This window comes from Orycteropus afer, unplaced genomic scaffold (genome assembly GCF_000298275.1).
Source record: "Orycteropus afer afer isolate SDZICR_OR568_19922 unplaced genomic scaffold, OryAfe1.0 scaffold00112, whole genome shotgun sequence".
Classification (NCBI taxonomy): domain Eukaryota; kingdom Metazoa; phylum Chordata; class Mammalia; order Tubulidentata; family Orycteropodidae; genus Orycteropus; species Orycteropus afer.
In genome coordinates this window covers 4103210-4122350 of record NW_006921699.1, presented here as the reverse complement: position 1 = coordinate 4122350, position 19141 = coordinate 4103210, and the positions used below count along the sequence as shown (strand labels likewise).

Here is a 19141-nt window from a genome sequence, read left to right as displayed (position 1 = left end):
GGCATTGCTGTAAGCAGCTTTGAAAACAGGACAGATGGAAGGGCTCAGTGCAGCCCAGACCACTGCAGGTAAGTTAATTAGGACTGTTCCTGGGCCTGGGACTCAGAGAGGATGAGACTGGAGCTGAATGAAGCAGGCAGATATTGATCCTCACCACAAGCAAGTGCCTTTGAGTCCAAACCCATTCCCCAAATAGGCCTGGTGAGTCATGTTACAGGAACTGTTGTTGTTGTTGTTATGTGCCGTCGAGTCGGCCCCGACTCATAGCGACCCCTCCTTGGGTTTCCGAGGCAGTATCTCTACGGAAGTAGGATTGCCCAACCTTCCTTCCGAGGAGTGGCTGGTGGGTTTGAACCGCCAGCCGTCTGGTTAGCAGGCAAGTGTCTTACCACTATGCTACCAGAGCTCCTGTTACAGGAACTACAGCCACTCAAATGGATGGATCTTGTTTTTGTGCCCCATCACCTCTGTGAGGGAAGACCACAGAATTGTTGCATTTGAATTCTGGTGGTGTCGAAGAATTCTTAACATACCATGAACTGCTAGAAGAAAAAACAGATCTGTCTTGGAGGAGGTACAGCTGGAATACTCCTTAGAAGCTAGAATGGCCAGAATTAGTCTCTCGTCCTTCGGTCATGTTGTCAAAAGTGACCAGTCCCTGGAGAAGGTAGCATGTTTGGTAAAGTAGAGGGTCAGTGAAAAAGGAGGAGACCCACAATGAGATAGATTGACACAGTGGCTACAGTGATGGGCTCAACCATGGCAACAATTGTGAAGATGGCACAGGACTGAGCAGTGTTTCATTCTGTTGTACATGGGGTCACTATGAGTCAGAGCTAATTTGATGGCACCTAACAACAACACCTCCATGCCCTTGTCCCACATCAATCCCTAAGCATTCACTTCTAGGGGATAGCCACTAGGTTACTGACCCCAGGTATCCAGAGCTGTCTCCTCTGGTGCCATCCCAGCTGGGCTTGTTTTCCTTCCATGACCAGGGCCTGTATATCAAGATTGCTCTTCCATTACCTTCTCCCCAACTCCCATCATGTACCCCATTTCCAGAGTTATTTCCAGCTAGTTCATAAAACCAAAAAACCAAACCCATTGCTGTCAAGTTGATTCCAATTCATGGTTAGTGACCTCCTTTGTTACAGAGCAGAACTGCTCTGAAAGTGTCTTGGCTATGATCTTTATGGAAGCAGATTGACAGGCCTGTCTTCCATGGTGCCACTGGATGGGTTTGAACCACCAGCCTCTAGCTTAATGGGCAAACAAAAACCATTTTTGCTACCCAGGGATCCAATGGTCCATAGAGTGACTGAAAAAGCAATCCATACTTAGAGCTAATAAGTAGATCAACATCTAACCTTCCAGGTTATCTGTCCCCTGGCAGTAAATTTCTAATGCAGGAATTTCTAATACTGATGGTGCCAGGCTTGGGGGTGAGTGGATGGATTGAGCACCTGAAAACCTTTGCTCTGTCCCCCTTAAGCAGAGCCTTGCACATGGCACGGCCTGCTCCACCAGTGTGTCTGCAGGCCTTGAAAACCACCAGGCACAAATCAGCTTTGCACAGTGACAGTATCTTTGCAGTGTTGGTGTTGGCATTGGCGTTGGTGCGAAGGCTTAGAATGCTTCTCATTCTCAGTCCTTCCTTTAGAGGCAAGGAAAGTGGAGTCTCAAGAGTGAAGGGACTCTCCCAAGGTGTTCAGTGAATTCACTCATGCCTAAAGATTCCAGAAATAGGAAAGATGAAAAGAGGTGTTCTGTTCACACTAACTTTTCAATTAGCCAAGTAATCCTGAAGTATTTATTTTTGGTGGTGAAAAGGACATTCAACCTCCAACCTGACAACAACTGGATGAAAAAATTTTAAATGTGATATCATTCTCCAGGCTTACCCAGAGGCCTGAAATTGCTGTTGGATGGAGTTAAAGTAGAAACTTAAGACCCCAGGAGTAACCCAGTATTGGCAGAGCTGGTCTTCATCTTGTCAAAAGGCTTCTAAAAAGAATGTCTTATTTAAATTCAAAGGTAATATATTCAAAGAGCCTACAGAGCTCTAGAAAAAATAGTAAGAAATAGGGATCTGGACACTCTTGTTTTCTCCCATCATCTCACCCACCTCTAGCTCCCTGAAGGTCAGCGAGTGCTGGGAGAAGAGGCCCAGCATCAGCATCACTCCAGTCCCAGACCTCTGATCCCAGGCCAGCAGGGATTGAGCTTTGCCATTTCCTTGTCCAAATTTCCTTCTAGGCAGTGTTGCCAATGATTTGAGTAAGAAAGACAATGTTGCTTCATGAGAACATGATTTATTATCAACACTGACTTCCACCAAAGGGGACAGGAGAAATAACTGGTGTGTGGGATTTTAGAGCTTACCTTGCCCCTTTTCTATAATAATGTAACCTCATTTTTTGCCTGCAGCTGGAACACTTCCTAATTCCTGGTCAGACCTTCCCCTAAGGTGGATCTATCTAGATCAGTTCTGTTCATCTGCTAGATATAATTATTTTTATTTGCATGTGGTTTTCCATCATTATAATGTAATTACCATGAGGTGGGAGCCCCATTGCTAGGGCAATCAGGATGATGTATTTACATTTCAGCCTTCACTGAAACCTTTACTTAGTCAACTCCCACCGTGTTCTTCACTTATCCCACTTTGAGATTTTATGAATGTAAAGCTTCTGCAGTTTTCACCAGAACTACCTCCTCCCCTGCCCATGTGTCAATTTCTCTACAACATCTTAGTGACCTGGACATGTATCCTGGAATTCATGGACTTCATGTATTCTTTTCTACTAGCAATCCCTAATACATTTCCTTCAACAAATACTATGTATTCTCCCAATCAATACTACCCACTCCATAGATTCATCCTGAAATACTCACACAAAAACCCTACTGACATCTTGGAAGAAACAGCAAATTCATGGCTTTTTGTCTGCAGGCATTCAATGCCAGAAGATAATGGAGCAGTGGTTGGAAAGTTTTGAGGTAAAAGGTTATGAGTGAAGAATTTTGTATCCTGCCTAGATGTTGTTCCTGTCAAAGGCAAGAGGAAGACATTCTCAGCTGTTCAAGGGTTCACACCTGATATATGCTGCCTTCCTGCCTTTTCTTATAAAAAGTATGTACTCTAAGTCATATTGCACCCAAATGATAAATGAATCAAAATAACTCAGGAAAATAAATTGTGTTATTAAAGAAAGAGTCATGAGATTTCAAACCATAGAATTAAGTATGTATGACTAGAGTTATTTATTGTTGTTGTTGTTGTTATGTGCCATCGAGTCGGACTCTACTCATAGTGACCTCTCCTTGGGTTTCCGAGGCAGAATCACTACGGAAGTAGATTGCCCCATCTTCCTTCCGAGGAGTGGCTGGTGGATTTGAACCGCCAGCCTTCTGGTTAGCAGTCAAGTGCCTTAGCCACTATGCTACCAGAGCTCCCAGAGTTACTTATTATAAATCATTAACGATGCATCGCAAACCACTTTTAAAAAAGGAAAAAAAAAAAAACTGGCCCATGGAGCTGAAGACATACATAGGTACATACATGCATACATAGAAAAGGACACAATAAGGAAACATTAATAACAGAAATAATGGGGAGGAGGAGTTAAAAGAACAACACCTCAGTGAAAAGGCAAAGACTCCCAAATTGTTTTTAGAAACATAACCTGACTGTATACTGTTGTTGTTCTTGTTAGGTGTTGTCTAGTTAGCTCTGATTCATAGTGACCCTATGTACAACAAAATGAATGAAACACTGCTTTGTCCTGCGCCAACCTCACAATCCTTGCTATGCTTGAACCCATTATTGCAGCCATGGTGTCAGTCCATCTTGTTGAAGGTCTTCCCCTCTTTCTGCTGACCCTCTACTTTACCAAGCATGATATCCTTCTGGGACTGGTCCCTTCTGGCAACATAACCAAGTTGATGAGATGAAATCTGGCCATTCTCATTTCCAAGGAGCATTCCAGCTGAACTTCTTCCAGGACAGATTTGTTCGTTCTTCTGGCAGTCCTTTTGTATTTTCAGTATTATTCGCCAACACCACAATTCAAAGACATCAACTCTTCTTCAGTCTTCCTTATTCATTGTCCACACTGTATACTGTTTGCATTAAATGTTGGCTCTTAAAAGTTTGTTCCTCAGGGATCTAAGAGTCAACATTATACCATCTTCTCTTCTCATTCTGTAGTCTCTTCTTAAATGACCTCACCCACGCCCAAAGTTTCAGCTACCACCCAAGTGCTTGACTCTCACACTTGTAGCTCTGACTCATACCTCTGCTCTGATTTCCAGGACCGTAAGTTCAACCTCCTACTTAGTACTACTCAAAGGCAACTCAAACTCATAATGTCCTAATCTAAGCTCAAGGTTTTTTCCCCTAACCATCCCCCTGCCAAAAAACAAAAACAAAACAGACAAATATATAATTCTTCAATCAGTGTTTATATCTCAATAAATGGTACCACCATCTATCCAGTTGCATGAAACAAATATCTAGGAGCCCGTTTTGTCATTTCTTTTTCCTGTAGTTAGTCAATCCAACTGATCAGCAAACCTTGTTGGCTCTACATCTATATGTGCTTCAAATCCATCCACTGCTCTCCATCTCCACTACAACTATTCTAATTCAGGATACCGTTGTCTCTCAACCAAACTATCATCACTTCATAACTAGTTTCCCTGCATCTCCTCTTGCTCCCCTGGAATTTGTTTTCCACCCAGAAGTGAAAGTAATTTCTTTTCAAAATGTAATCAGAGATTATGTTTATCAGTGGTGGGCTAGTAAATGTTCAAAAACTCAGCTCTGCAGGGGGCAGGAAAGCATAGATTTGTACTGTTTGCCAATTTCCACTATGTAAATACTACCACCATGGGCTATTTCAGCTTATCATTATTATATCTTATCATTATTCAGTGATGTCACTGAACCCAGAGTTGGAAAGAGATCTGCAAAATCTGCTCTGGTGAACAACTGTCTCCAGCACACCACTAATTGTAAATCTTGAACCTCAAGTTCTTTAGTGACTTCCTGTTGCCTCTAGAATAAAGCTTCAAATCCTCAGTGGGATCTAAAAAAGGCTACTTGGTCTGAACCCACTGATTCACATCATGTTCTCCTGGTTCTTTCTGCCTAGCCCCACTGGATGGCAAAAAGTTCCTTCCTGCCATACATTCGTTCTCCATCTGGAATGCTCCCAGTATCACCCCCAATCTGATTAACCAACACATTTTTCAGAACTGAGCTTAAGTGTCCCTTCTTTAAAAAAGTCTTTCCTGAATACTCCCCCAGACTAAATGGGGTCATCCCATAATAAGCTTTTGTATCACTTGGTATCTCATAATGCCATATACCATAAATATATATACCACCATGGTAGTTTTCCATATGTTTATGTTATGTTATGTTTAGGGACTAAGATCTATCTTCTATACTGCACTTTGATTTCTATAAAGGTGCCATGGATTAAATTGAGTCCCCCAAAAATGTGTCAACATGGCTGGGCCATGATTCTCAGAAGTTTGGCAGTTTAATAATGATGTAATTTGGCAGTTATGATATAATCATCCTCCATGATCTAAGCTGATGTAATCAGTCAGTCAGTTTTAAGGGGATTAGGGTAAGATGCAAGACCCTTAATCAGGTTGTGGTAGTTAAGGTTATGTGTCAACTTGGCTGGGCCTAGTTTTGAGTGGTTGGCCAGCTGGATATAGTTATTCCCAGTGATGAAACTGGTAATCAAGTCCATGGTGGAATCTACTGGAGTAGCTCAGTAGTTGCCTTAGGGATGTGATCTGTTTCCAGCATATAAGGAGAAGCGTTGAGAAAAGTCTCTGAGCCTTTAGCACACTTGAACTCTGCATGTAGGCAAGTCTTCACTTAGCAATCTGCCATGTTTCTTGCCAATCTTCAGACTGTCTCTTAAACTAGTAGTCTACCATGTTGTTTGGTAGTATTAGGACTATGCCTTTTATTTGTCGACCTTGGTTAATATTGGGATTATGCCTGTTATTTGTCAGCCTTAGTCTCAGCAGCCAGCAGCTGCCTGAGTGAAGAGAAACCTCTAGCTCCAGTGGGCCAGGAGCAAGAGGCAGAGCTGAAGCCCAAGTTCGAGGGATTTTCACCCAGTTGGCATTTTGAACTCAGACATCCAGCCTCCAAAACTGTAAAAGAATAAACTCCTGTTTGTTAAAACCTCCCATTTGTGGTATTTTCTGTTAGAGTAGCACAAAGTAACCAAAACACAGGTTACAGTCCTGATCCCAATATGAGGGGAATTCTTCTGGGGTTGATCTGCATCACCTTTTATATAAAATAAAAGGAGAGGAAAGTGAGCAGAGCAGAGGGACATGATTATCACCAAACAGAAGAGCTAGGAATGGAGTGCATCTTTTAGACCCAGGATCTGCTCTGAGAATCTAGGGGAAGACTGATGCCCAAATAGATGGAAATCTCCAAGGGACACAGAACCCACAGATGTTGAAAGGAGATAAGCCCTGTCCATCAGAACTGGAGAGAAAGAAAGGCTTCCCCTGGAGCTGGTGCTCTGAATATGGACTTCTAGCCTCCTAAACTATGAGAAAATAAATTTATGTTTATTAAAACCACCAATTTGTGAAGGAAATTTTCTTTCTTGGTTACCAGGGGTGGCAGAGGAGGGGAGGGAATGCTGCTAGATAGGTAAAGATAAGTATTGATTTAGATGAAGGGAAAAGCAATGTACCAAATGTGAGTGATCAACACAGTGGCATTGAGGAAGAAGAAGACAGAAAGAGATGCATGGGAGGTACAGACAACAAAGATGAACCCTTTTGTACTGCATTGTCAGTGATGGCAAATATTGATCTATGGGTGGATTGATGGATGGACAGGCTGAACAATTATATATGTCTATGCAGGGGGCAGTATGCCCATGATCATGTATAGGGGTTGGCAGAAAATGTTTCTACAAGTGTATTTGTATGTTCTATAAGAATTTTTAGGTATATAGTAGAGCTGACAAGGGACAAGGTTGTAGTCACTTCTTGGTCACAGCCAGCTACCCTGAGGGAGCAAGTAGTTGGACCTGGGGGCTCGGAAACATGGTCTCAGGGGACATCAAGCTCAAATGGCATAACATACTACACAAAAACATTGTTCCACATCCTACTTTGGTGAGTTGTGACTGGGATCTTAAAAGCTTGCAAGCAGGCATCTAGATGCAATGATGGGTCTCTCCTTGTCCACAGCAAAGAAGAATGGAGAAAACCAAAGATGCATGGAAACAATTAGTCGAAGGGACTGATACACCATGCAGTCCTCAGCCTATATAACTATGAGACCAGAGGAACTAGATGGTGCCCGGCTACACTGTCAACCACTCGGAGGGTGATCTATGTAGGAGACCCTAGATAGAGCAGGAGAGCCATGTGGAACAAAACTCAAAATCATTTTTAAAAAAATCATAAAAAAAGAACTAGATGGTACCTGGCTACCACTATCAACAACCACTCAGAGGGGATCTATTTAGGAGATCCTGGATAAAGCGGGAGAACAATGTGGAACAAAACTTAAAATCAATTAAAAAAAAAAAAAAATCAGACCAGATGTGCTGGTCTGATAGAGCCTGGTGGAACCCCTGAGACTATGCTACTAGCTGCCCTTCAGGTCTGGAAGTGAACCCACTCTTGAGGCTTCTAGGCAAACAGAAGACAGGCATATGAGCCAAACATTTATATTAGGTAGACTCACTCCTTGGAGAGATCAACCATGGGAGAGTAGAAGGGTTGTGTATGCATAGGGAGACAGTGCAGGGGGCAGGAGTGCATGGGAGGGAAGGACACAGGGAGGAGGTGGGTGTGGGAAGGAAGTGAGAGGAAATCTGTTGCATTGTGGGAGATTATAGTCAGTGTCATGAGACAAAGTGTATGTGAACTGTTGTATGGAAGATGAATTTGCTCTGTAAACTTTGACCCAAATCAGAATAAAAATTAAAAAAAAAAAAGAAAAACCCACCCATTTGTGGCATTTCTGTTATAGCAGCACCAGATAACTGGAACAGAGGTTAAGCATAATATTCGCTTTATAACCACCATTGTATTTCCAGTGCCTAATACTTGGCATGTAGGAAGAAGTACTCAATGAATTTTTGACGAATGAGAGAATGTAAAGACATGCACTTAAAACCAAATAACATAAAGCAGTTAAAGGGAAAAGGGTAGACAAAGACCTATTAGTCAGACCCACAAATAAGAAGGGAAAGGTAGCAATTTTAAAGGGAAGTCAAATTCAAGGTAAAAACATTAAATGAAACAGAGGGAGGTCATTTTATGGTAATGAAGTCCATAAAGAAGATAGAGTGATCGTGTTGCTTTATGTACCAAATAACACACCAGCGATTATTGTTAAGAATAGAAAGAAAAATAAAGGTACAATTGTAACAACATGAGGCTTTAACATACCAATGGAACTCAACAAAAATGCCAGAAACAAACTTTAGAACACATAGTACTAATATAAAGACATTATTTCAAAGCTGTGAGAAAGGGATAGATTATTTTCAAATGGTGCTAGAAGAAATGATTTAGTATTTGTTTTAAAATGGTGGGATCACTACATGATTCTAGTGGGATAAAATGGCTCTTCTAAAGTGCTTGTCCCACAACACTCTTATAAGGACATTAATAATCATAACAGGAAAAAATTCTAGGGCCAAATAAATCTGACATACACTATGTTAAGCTGAGTGAAGCAGATTTCTTTATTGCATGACTTTTCAAAAATGTTGCTCTACTGTGCATGCATTACACCTTTCAAGAGGGAACATTAATTAGTACATACTATTACCAGAGTTATTTGACCACAGAATATTTCATGTGACTGACATCCCATGTTTTGTAGAAACCACTCGGGAGATAGTGGCTTAAAAAGTTAAATAAAATACATAAAACCATGAAAGATCTCAAATAAATATGGGTAGATGTTTATACATTTTGATCCAGGTAAATGAGGCTCTTCTAAACCCAACAAAAAAGAAAAGCTTTTTTAGGGAAATGGTTGATATATTTGATGGCATAAAATCCTTAAATTTCAAAACATCATAAACCAAATGAAAAACTGAGAAAAAGAAATTGTTTGTCTTAGGAATGAACTACTATTTAAAGAGCTCTTACTAATCAATAAAATTGATAACCATTGAAATAGAAAAGTTGGTAAAGGGCATGAACAGAGAGAACACACACACACACTCATACTCACCTTCATCCACCTAAAATACAAATATGCAGAGTCCATAAATATTAGAAAGACACTTAACCTCATTAATAAAATAAGTCAAATTCAAACAGTAACAATAGCTTTTTGGCTGTGGAACAGACGATTTTTAGTTATAAATTCAGTTTTAACAAGGGTAGAGTGAAATGGGAACTCTCAAATATACCCAATCTGAATATAAAATGTTGCTATCTGTCTGGCCAGTAATTTGCGGTACTGATCTATCTGTCAACGGAAGCTCTGGTGGTGCAGTGGTTAGAGAGCCTTTGGCTGCTAACCAAAGGGTCAGTGGCTCAAACCCACAAACTGTTCCATGGGAGAAAGATGAGGCAGTATACTTCTATAAAGATTTATAGCCTTGGAAACCCTATGGGGCAGTTCTACTGTGCCCTGTAGTATCATTATGACTTGGGATCAACTCAACAGCAGTTGATTTGGTTTGGTTTATCTGTCAATTTGTTATACTGTGGTGGCTTATGTGTTACTGTGATGCTGGAAGCTATGCCGCTGGTATTTCAAACACCATCAGGGTTACCCATGGTAGACAGGTTTCAATGGAGCTTCCAGAATAAGACAGACTAAAAAGATGTGACAGTCTCCTTCTGAAAAAGCTGGCCACTGAAGAATTTATGAATAGCAGTAGAACATTGTCTGACATAGTGCCAAAAGATGAGTCCCTCAGGTTGGAAGGTACTCAAAATACAACTGGGGAAGAGTTACCTCCTCAAAGTAGAGTCAACTTAATGATGTGGATAGAGTAAAACTTTTGGGACCTTTGTTTGCTGATGTAGCATGACTCAAAATGAGAAGGAAGAGCTGCAAGCATTCATTACTAATTGGAATGAGGAATGTACAAAACATGAATCTAAGAAAACTAGAAGTTGTGGAGATTTAAATGGAATGCATAAAGATTGATATCCTAGGCATTAGTGAGCTCTAATTGACTAGTATTGACGGTTTTGCACCAGACAGTCATATGCTCTACTATGCCAGATGTGGTAGTTGAAGTTGTATGTCAACTTGGCTGGGCTATGGTTGTGAATGGCCGGGCAGCTGGATGCATGATGAGATTATAATCACCTCCATGGTGGAATCTGCTGTGAGCAGGTAAGTAGCTGCTTTTGGCCTGCTTCTAGTATATAAGGAGAAGCTTCGGGGAAGGTCTCTATCCTTGGACATATCTGGATCCTGCATTTGACCTAGTCTTCATCTCAGTGGCCTGCTGTGTTGCCTGCTGATCTTGGGATCATTTCTGGACTTGAACTAGTGGCATGCCATGTTGTCTGGTAATCTTGGGACTATGCCATTTTACTTGTAAATCTTGGGTTTGTCAGCCTCAGCAGCCAGCAGCTGCATGAGTCAGAAAAACCTCCAGTTCCAATGGGCCTGGAACAGGAGACAGATATGAAGCCCAAGGTCCAGAGGCCTTCACCCAGCCCCTAGAGCTGCCACTTTGAACTTGGACTTTTAGACTCCTAAACTATAAGAGAATAGATTCCTATTTATTAAGCTTTCCACTTGTGGTATGTCTGTTATAGCAGCACTGGAGAACCATGACACTGGGAATAACAAACTGAAGAGGAATGGCATTGCATTCATTGTCAATAAGAACATGTCAAGATCTATCCTAAAGTACAATGCTCTCAGTGAAAGGACAATATCCACACACCTACAAGGAAGTGTAGGTTACCACTACTATTGTTATTTATGCACCAACCACTAAAACCAACAATGAAGAAATTGAAGAGTTCTACCAACTTCTGCAGTTTGAAATTGATCAAATGTGCAGTCAAGATGCATTGATAATTACTGGTGATTGGAATGTGAAGGCTGGAAACAAGAAGCGTTGGCAGTTAGAAAATGTGGCCTTGGATTGTATGATAGAATTTTGCAAGACCAATGACTTATTAATTAGAAATATCTTTTTTCAACAACATAAATGATGACTATCTACATAGACCTCACCAGATGGAATATACAAGAATCAATTTGACTATATCTGTGGAGAGTGGTGATGGAGAAGTTCAATATTATCAGCCAGAACAAGGCTAGTGGCTGACTGTGGAACTGGCCATCCATTCCTTATATGCAAGTTCAAGTTGAAGCTGAAGAAAATTAAAATAAATCCACAAGAACCAAAATATGACCTTGATTATATCCCACCTGAATTTTGAGTCCATATCAAGAATAGATTTGATGCTTTGAACACCAATGACTGAACACCAGACAAATTGTAAGATGACATCAAGACCGTCATACATGGAAAAAGCAAAAGTCATTAAAATGACAGGAAAGGAAGGATAGACCAAAATGGAAGTCAGAAGTGACTCTGAAACTTGCTCTTGAATAGAGAGTAGCTAAAGCAAATGGAAGAAATGACAAGATAGAAGAGCTGAACAGATTTCAAAGAGCAGCTTGAGAAGACAAAGTCAATTATTATAATGAAATGTGCAAAGACCTGGAGTTAGAAAACCAAAAGGGAAGAAATTCGGCATTTCTCAAGCTGAAAGAAGTGGACAAAAATGTCCAAGCCTAGAGTTGCAATATTGAAAGATTCTATGGGCAAAATATTGAACAACACAGGAAGAATTAAAGGAAGATGGTAGGAAGACAGGATCACTATACCGAAAAGAGTTGGTCAACATTCAACCATTTCAGGAGATAGGTTATGATCAAGAACCGATAGTATTGAAGGAAGAAGTCTAAGCTGCACTGATGGAATTGGGTAAAAACAAGGCTCCAGGCATTGACAGAATGCCCATTGAGATGTTTCAACAAATGGATCCATTTCAACAAATGAATCCTGGAAGTGTTCATTTGTCTATGCCAACAAATTTGGAAGAAAATTACCCAGCCAACTAACTGAAAGAGATTACTATTTGATGCATCCCAAAGAAAAGTGACCCAAAAAAATATGAAAATTATCAAGCCATGTCATTAATATCATATGCTAGTAAAATTTTGGTGAAGATAATTCAAAAATGTTTGCATCACTATGTCAACAGGGAACAGCCAGAAATTCAAGCCAGATTCAGAAGAGGACATGGGAACAGGAATATCATTGCTGATGTCAGATGGATCTTGGCTGAAAGCAAAGAATATCAGAAAGATGTTTACCTGTGTTTTATTGACTATCCAAAAGCATTTTTGACTCTGTGGATCATAACAAATTATGGATAACATTGCAAAGAATGGGAATTCCTGAACACTTAATTGTGCTCATAGGGAGCCTGTACATAGATGAAGAGGCTATCATTTGAATAGAACAAGGGAATACTGCATGGTTTAAAATCAGGAAAGGTGTGTGCCAAGGTTGTATCCTTTCACCATACTTATTCAATCTGTATTCTGAGCAAATAATCCAAGAAACTGAAGAAGAATGCAGCATCAAGGGAGGGAGACTCATTAACTAACAATTACCATATGCAGATGACGCAGCCTGGCTTACTGAAAGTCAAGAGGATTTAAAACACTTACTGATGAATATCAAAGATGAAATTACCATGGACTGCCAGAAGAATGAACCAGTCTGTCCTGGAAGAAGTGCAATCAGAATGTTCCTTAGAACCAAGAATGACCAGACTTCTTCTCATCTACTTTGCTCATGTGGTCAGAGGGACCAGTCCCTGGAGATGGATATCATGTTTGGTAAAGTAGAGGGTCAGCAAAAAAAGGAAGACCCTCAATGAGATGGACTGACACTGTGGCTATAACAGTGAGCTCAAGCATGGCAGGGATTGTGAGGATGGAACAGGATCAGGTGGTGTTTTGTTCTGTTTGTACCTAGGGTTGCTAAGAGTTGGAGCCGACTCCACAACACCTAACAACAACAACACAACCTTCAGTATGGATTACTCCTCAACAGAAAGAAAACAAAATCCTCAAAGCAGGACCAAAAAGCAACATCACGATATAGAGAAACGATTGACGTTGTCATGGATTTCATTTTACTTGGATCCACAATCAATGCCCATTAAAGGAAGAAATCAAATGGCATATTGCATTAGGCAAATCTGCTGCAAAAACCCTCTTTTTGAAGTATTAAAGTGTGGAGATGTCACTTTGAAGACTAATGTGCACCTGACCTGAGCTGTGGTATTTTCAGTTGCCTCATATGCTTGTAACAGCTGGACAATGAATAAAGAAGACGAAAGAAAAATTGATGCATTTGAATTGTGGTGTTGGCATTGAATACATCATGGACTGCCAGAAGAAAAACAAATCTGTCTTGGATGAGTTATAGCCAGAATGCTCCTTAGAAGCAAGGATGGCAAGACTTCACCTCTAGTACTTTGGGCATGTTGTCAGGAAGGACTAGTCTCTGGAGAAGGATATCATGCTTGGTAAAGTAGAGGGTCAGTGAAAAAGAGGAAGATGGATTGACAGTGGCTGCAAAAATGGGCTCAAGCATAGCAAAAATTGTAAGGATGATGCAGGATTGGGCCGTGTTTTGTTCTGTTATGTATAAGGTCGCTATGAGTCAGAACCAACTTGACAGCACCTAAAAACAGCAACCATCTATCAAGTCTATTTTTTAAAATGCCTTTGATTCAATAATTCCACTTCACACAATTTATCACAAAGATAAAAATCAGAGATCACCTAAAGATTTATGTACGGGGCTGTTTACTGTAACCTTGCTTATAATAGCAGAAATATTGGAAGCAGACCAAATGTCAAGCAGTGATTGGTTAAAGAAATTATGATATGCCGTATATGATGGTAGATTATGCAGCCATTAAAAATTATGACTTTTGGAAGTATTCACAAAAGAATGGTAAATTTAAAAGCATGATATAAAACTACAGCCAGATTCCAATTTTGTGAAAATACATATGTATGTTTGTTGTTGTTGTTATGTGCCATCGAGTCAGCCCTGACTCATAGCAACCCCTCCTTGGGTTTCCGAGGCAGTATCACTACAGAAGTAGGATTGCCCAACCTTCCTTCCGAGGAATGGCTGATGGGTTTGAACCGCCAGCCATCTGGTGAGCAGTCAAGTGCCTTAGCCACTATGCTACCAGAGCTCTGAAAAAAGGCTGGGGTAAAAAATACCAAAATGTTGAGTTATTCTCTCTAAAAAAACTTTCTATTTATCTTATAAGCTTCCCCATATCTCCACATCTAATCCACCAGCAAAGTCTTATCAACTCTACTTCCAAAGTATACCCTGAGTCATATCTATATCTCTCCATCCCCACTACTATCCCTCAGTCCAAGCCCCCATCACTTTCACCTTGACAAAATCAGAAGCCTCCTATTGGTCTCCTCTCCCCTTCTGTCATATTATAATAGTAGCCAGAATGAAGTGTTTTAAATATTAATTAGATTATATTCCAAAAACCAAACCCATCCAGTCAATTCCAACTCATGGCCACACCATGTGTTACAGTAGGATTTTCTTGGCTGTAATCTTTACAGAAGTTGATCACCAGGCCTTTCTTCTCTGGAGCCAGTAGATGGGTTGTAACTGCCAACTTTTCAGTTAGTTGTCAAGTACAAACCATTTGGGCCACCCAGAGACTTTCAGATTATTTTATCTCCTGCTTAGTTCCCCCACCTCCAGTGCTTTCCCATCACCCTCTTTCCCTGCCCTGGCCCTGAGGTACCTGCCTCCCATCTGAGCCGTCTCAGGTCACCTCCCCTTCCACTGCTTCAGCTTCTCCCATCTTTTTCTCCCTAACACACCCCATCTTGGTCTGCACTAGCTCCTCCCTCTGTCTGGATGCTTCCCCCACACTTTGCATAGCCACCGCCTCCTTCTCAGGTTTCAGCTTAAATGTCATCTTTTCAGACACAAAGGTGACATTCAGGTCACCTTCCTGATCGATAACCACCCTGTCTTTACCAGTCGAATCAATATACAGGTAGTCCTGGGCTTATCACAGGGTTCTGTTCTGATGACTCTGCCATAAGTTGGTTCAGATGTATGTCAAATAACTCTTTCATTTTCTTGGTTTTCATTATTATTGCTGTTTATTATCAGTATTGCCGTTTATTATCAGTATCTTTATAAGTTCAATCTTTATTTGTCTTTGGGGCTTGGAAACCAAACCAAAAACCAAACTTTCTGCTGTCGAGTCGGATCTGACTCATAGCGACCCCTCCTTGGGTTTCTGAGACAGTATCACTACAGGAGTAGATTGCCCAACCGTCCTTCCGGGCTTGGAAACATTACATATAAATTTATAGATAATGATAACATCAGTGAATTACACACTGCAACATTCTTTGTAGTACATATTACTAATGATAAAATGTACAAAAAAATTAAAACAGTGTTTAACTGTTTAAGTACAGTTCATATTAATTCATATATGTCATAAGTCGAGGACTGCTTGAATTTTAATTCTCTGTGTAACACTCTAGCATAGTAGTGCCTAAGGCATTTGACTGCTAACCAGAAGGCTGGCAGTTCAAACCCACCAGCCACCCCCTCAGAAGGAAGGCTGGGCAATCTACTTCCATAATGATACTGCCTCGGAAACCCAAGGAGGAGTCACTGTGAGTCGGATCTGACTCAAGGGCAGTCAGTGAGTGAGTGAATGATTTCTTTGTTTGCATATTGTCTAAACTTACTTGCTGGAATATAAACTCCATCACAGCACATTTTATGCACTTAGAACCTTGCTTGGCACTTCAGACCAAACCAACCAGTTACCACCAAGTCACCTCTGACTCATGGTGACCACATGTGTGTCAGAGTGGGACTGTGCTCAGTGGCTTCTTCTGGAAGAAGGTCACCAGGCCTTTTTCCTGAAGTGCCTCTGGATTGAATCTCCAACCTTTTGATTAGCAGCTGAATGTTTGCACCAGGAATGGATTCCACTTCCCACTGCCATTGAGTTGGTTCTGACTCATAGCAACCCTACAAAACACAGTAGAACTGTCCCATAGGTTTTCCAAAGCTGTAAATCTTTATAGAAGCAGACTACCTCATCTTTCTGACACAGAGTGGCTGGTGGGTTCAAACTGCCTGCTTTTGGTTACCAGCCAAATGCTTTTAACCAGTGCACCACTAGAGCTCCTTATGGATTCCCCGTAGTAGGCAATAAACACTTGCTGAATGAATGAATCAGAAAATTAAACTGAAAATCTTTCATCAAAACTGCAAAAGGTCAATCATAGCAAATGACCTGACCAACAACATGCAGAGAATAAAGTGCTCTGAAAAACCTTCAGGATTAAAGAAGTGCCTTGCCCTGGGGTGAGCGACCCATTGCCAGCAAGTGAGTAATCCCTGTCCTGTCTAACCTCTCAAGCCAGAAAATGACACTAATGTGAATAGGCAGGTGGAATGAATTTGTGTGGTATCCCCTGCTCTGGAACAAATAGGACTATTAGGCTTCTGCAGGTCTCTGGGGAATTCATCCAGGTTTTGGTGAATTCCAATGAGCTCCAGTTTTAAACATTCAAGATTTCAAGCTCTGGCTTTTAGCTCACTGAGAGAGAGAGCAGCTTAGATATTTCTTTGCTTCACAACTTCAAGGATTTCTCTTTCCCTTCATGACAGACTGAAGAGTCAGAGGCAGACAGCATGGTCAAGCCAGGAAACCCACCCCCTTGTCCCTTTTTTAAACTTTGTGTTGTGTTTTGGGTGAGATTTTACAAAGCAGATTTGTTTTACATTCAACAGTTCATGTACATTTTGCTTTGTGGCACTGATTACAATGCCTACAATGTAACAGGTCTCCTCCTACTTCCTCCTTGTGCTTCCTCCTCCTCTGTGTCCTTACCTATGCTTTCCTGCCACCCTAGTTTTCTCCCTGTTCAAATGCTGCCCTTCTGATCCCCATGGTTGTTTGTTCTCAGAAGTGCACCTCCCTGGTGTAGTTCAGCTCATAGACCTGTCTATTGTTTGGCTGAGAGTTAAGCCATGAGAATGAGTCAAATTCAAGGCCCAAAGGGTGACTAGGAGCAGTACTCTCAGCCATTTCATCAGTCTCGATCAGGCCAGTAAGCCTGGTCTTTTTTAAATGATTTTTCCACATTTTCTCCCACTTTATCCAGGATCTCCAATTTTGATCCCTTTCCAAGTGGTTGGCATTGGTAGCTGGGCCCTATCTAGTTCTTCTGGCCTCAGGTGAGGTTCTCATGGCCCATTAGTCCTTTGGACTAATTGTTTCCATGTGATTTTCTTCACTCTTCTTTGCTCCAGATGAGGTAAGACCTATGGTTGCATCTAAGATGGCCTCTCACAAGCTTTTAAAACCCCAGTCACTACTCACCAAAGTAGGATCTAGAACAATGTTTTGTGTACTATATTGAAGCCAAACAACCTTAATGAGATAGTACCCAAGAAGCACCTTTGTAAACAATTCATTTGAACTGTTCAAAAGAACTCAGCCATGACCACATACAGCAAGGTACAAGAGCCAATCAAAAAGTTGCCAGATTTAGTGTTTGTGGTTTTGACTATTTTAAAAATTCCCTAAGGTCCCTGATTTGTCATGTTATGGTGGGATAAATTTGAATCAAGTGAAATGCTAGGATGGCATGTGAAAATAAATCACTTAGCTAGTGACTGGACCTAGCTGGCTACCCAGCAGCCCATCTCACAGAGGTTTTCACTTAACACCAAACCAAAACCAAACTCACTGCCATCAAGTCAATTCCAACTCATAGTGACCCACTTTGGTCATAAAATTGATCAGGGGGCAGATGTCTGTCTATTTTGTTCACTGGTGTATCCCTAGTGCCTAGAATAGCACATGACACACCACAGATGCTCAATAATTGCTGAGTGAATTACTCAATGAGCCATAACATTTACCACCATTTCCCAAGCACTCACTATGTGCCTCACATTGTTTAATTCTCATGACAACTCAGATTCTTAATCCTCACACCTTAGGTGCCCCTGAGGTGAGTTTGACAAAGAGGAACCTCAGAAATTAGGTGCTGTGGATCTCTCATACAGCACATGTCTATTTTAAAGTCAAAATTTATTTCCTTTGTAGGATATTGTTTGATCCTCAGTAGATACCTTGAGGGAGGCAGAGATGTCATAATGAAGAGAACCTCTGTCTAATAGTCAACATGTTTAGAGAAGCAGTGTGATGTATGGAGTGACTTTTGGCCAGAGAGTTGTAACATCTTGGTTCAAATTCTGTCTCCTTCATGAACTGTATGAACTTGGACAAATCACAGTGTGTCTGAGCCTCAGTTTTCTCATCTGTTATAAAAAGAAAGACAATGAAACCTGACTTTCCTGGTTCATATGGGGTATAGTGAAGCACCAATGAGAAAGAAAGGTGATTGGATAACTTTTAAAACCTCTGTTATATCAAATCGTTACCTAAGTTAACTCTCAGCCAAGGTAGATTTGTCAGTATTTGACCCTGTTGACAGGGGTTTGGTATTTATCCTTGGGTACAGGCAGACCTCATTTTACTGTTCTTCACAGATACTGCATTTTTACAAACTGAAGTTTTGTAGCAACCCTGCATCAAGGCATTTTCTAATAGCATGTGCTCACTTCATATCTCTGTGTCACATTGTGGTAATTTTTACAATATCTCAAATTTTCATAATTCTATTGCACATTTAAGGGACTACATAATAGTGTAAATATAACTTTTATATGCACTGGGAAACTAAAAAATTCACGGGACTCACTTTATTGCGATACTTGCTTTATTATGGTGGTCCGGACCTGACCTCTCAATATCTCCAATGTATGTCTGTACTTTCCAGAGATTTTGTACATAAATGAGTTATTCCATATGAAATGTTTCCAAAAAGTATCCTTCACACAGTAAGCACTCAGTAAATGTTGTTGTTGTTGTTGTTGTTAAGTACCGTCGAGTCGTTTCCGACTCATAGCGACCCCATGCACAGCAGAACGAAACACTGCCCGATCCCGCA

General features: G+C 40.8%; 1 protein-coding gene across 1 annotated transcript in view; it reads left to right on the top strand.

The window, feature by feature from the left end:
- Positions 1 to 19141, top strand: part of FSTL4 (follistatin like 4) — a 644321-nt gene that overhangs the window by 275919 nt on the left and 349261 nt on the right. Inside the window, exon 3 of the mRNA XM_007943751.1 lies at positions 17142 to 17160. Coding sequence (XP_007941942.1) covers positions 17142 to 17160 — 19 coding nt within the window. The remainder of the gene's footprint in view (positions 1 to 17141; positions 17161 to 19141) is intronic.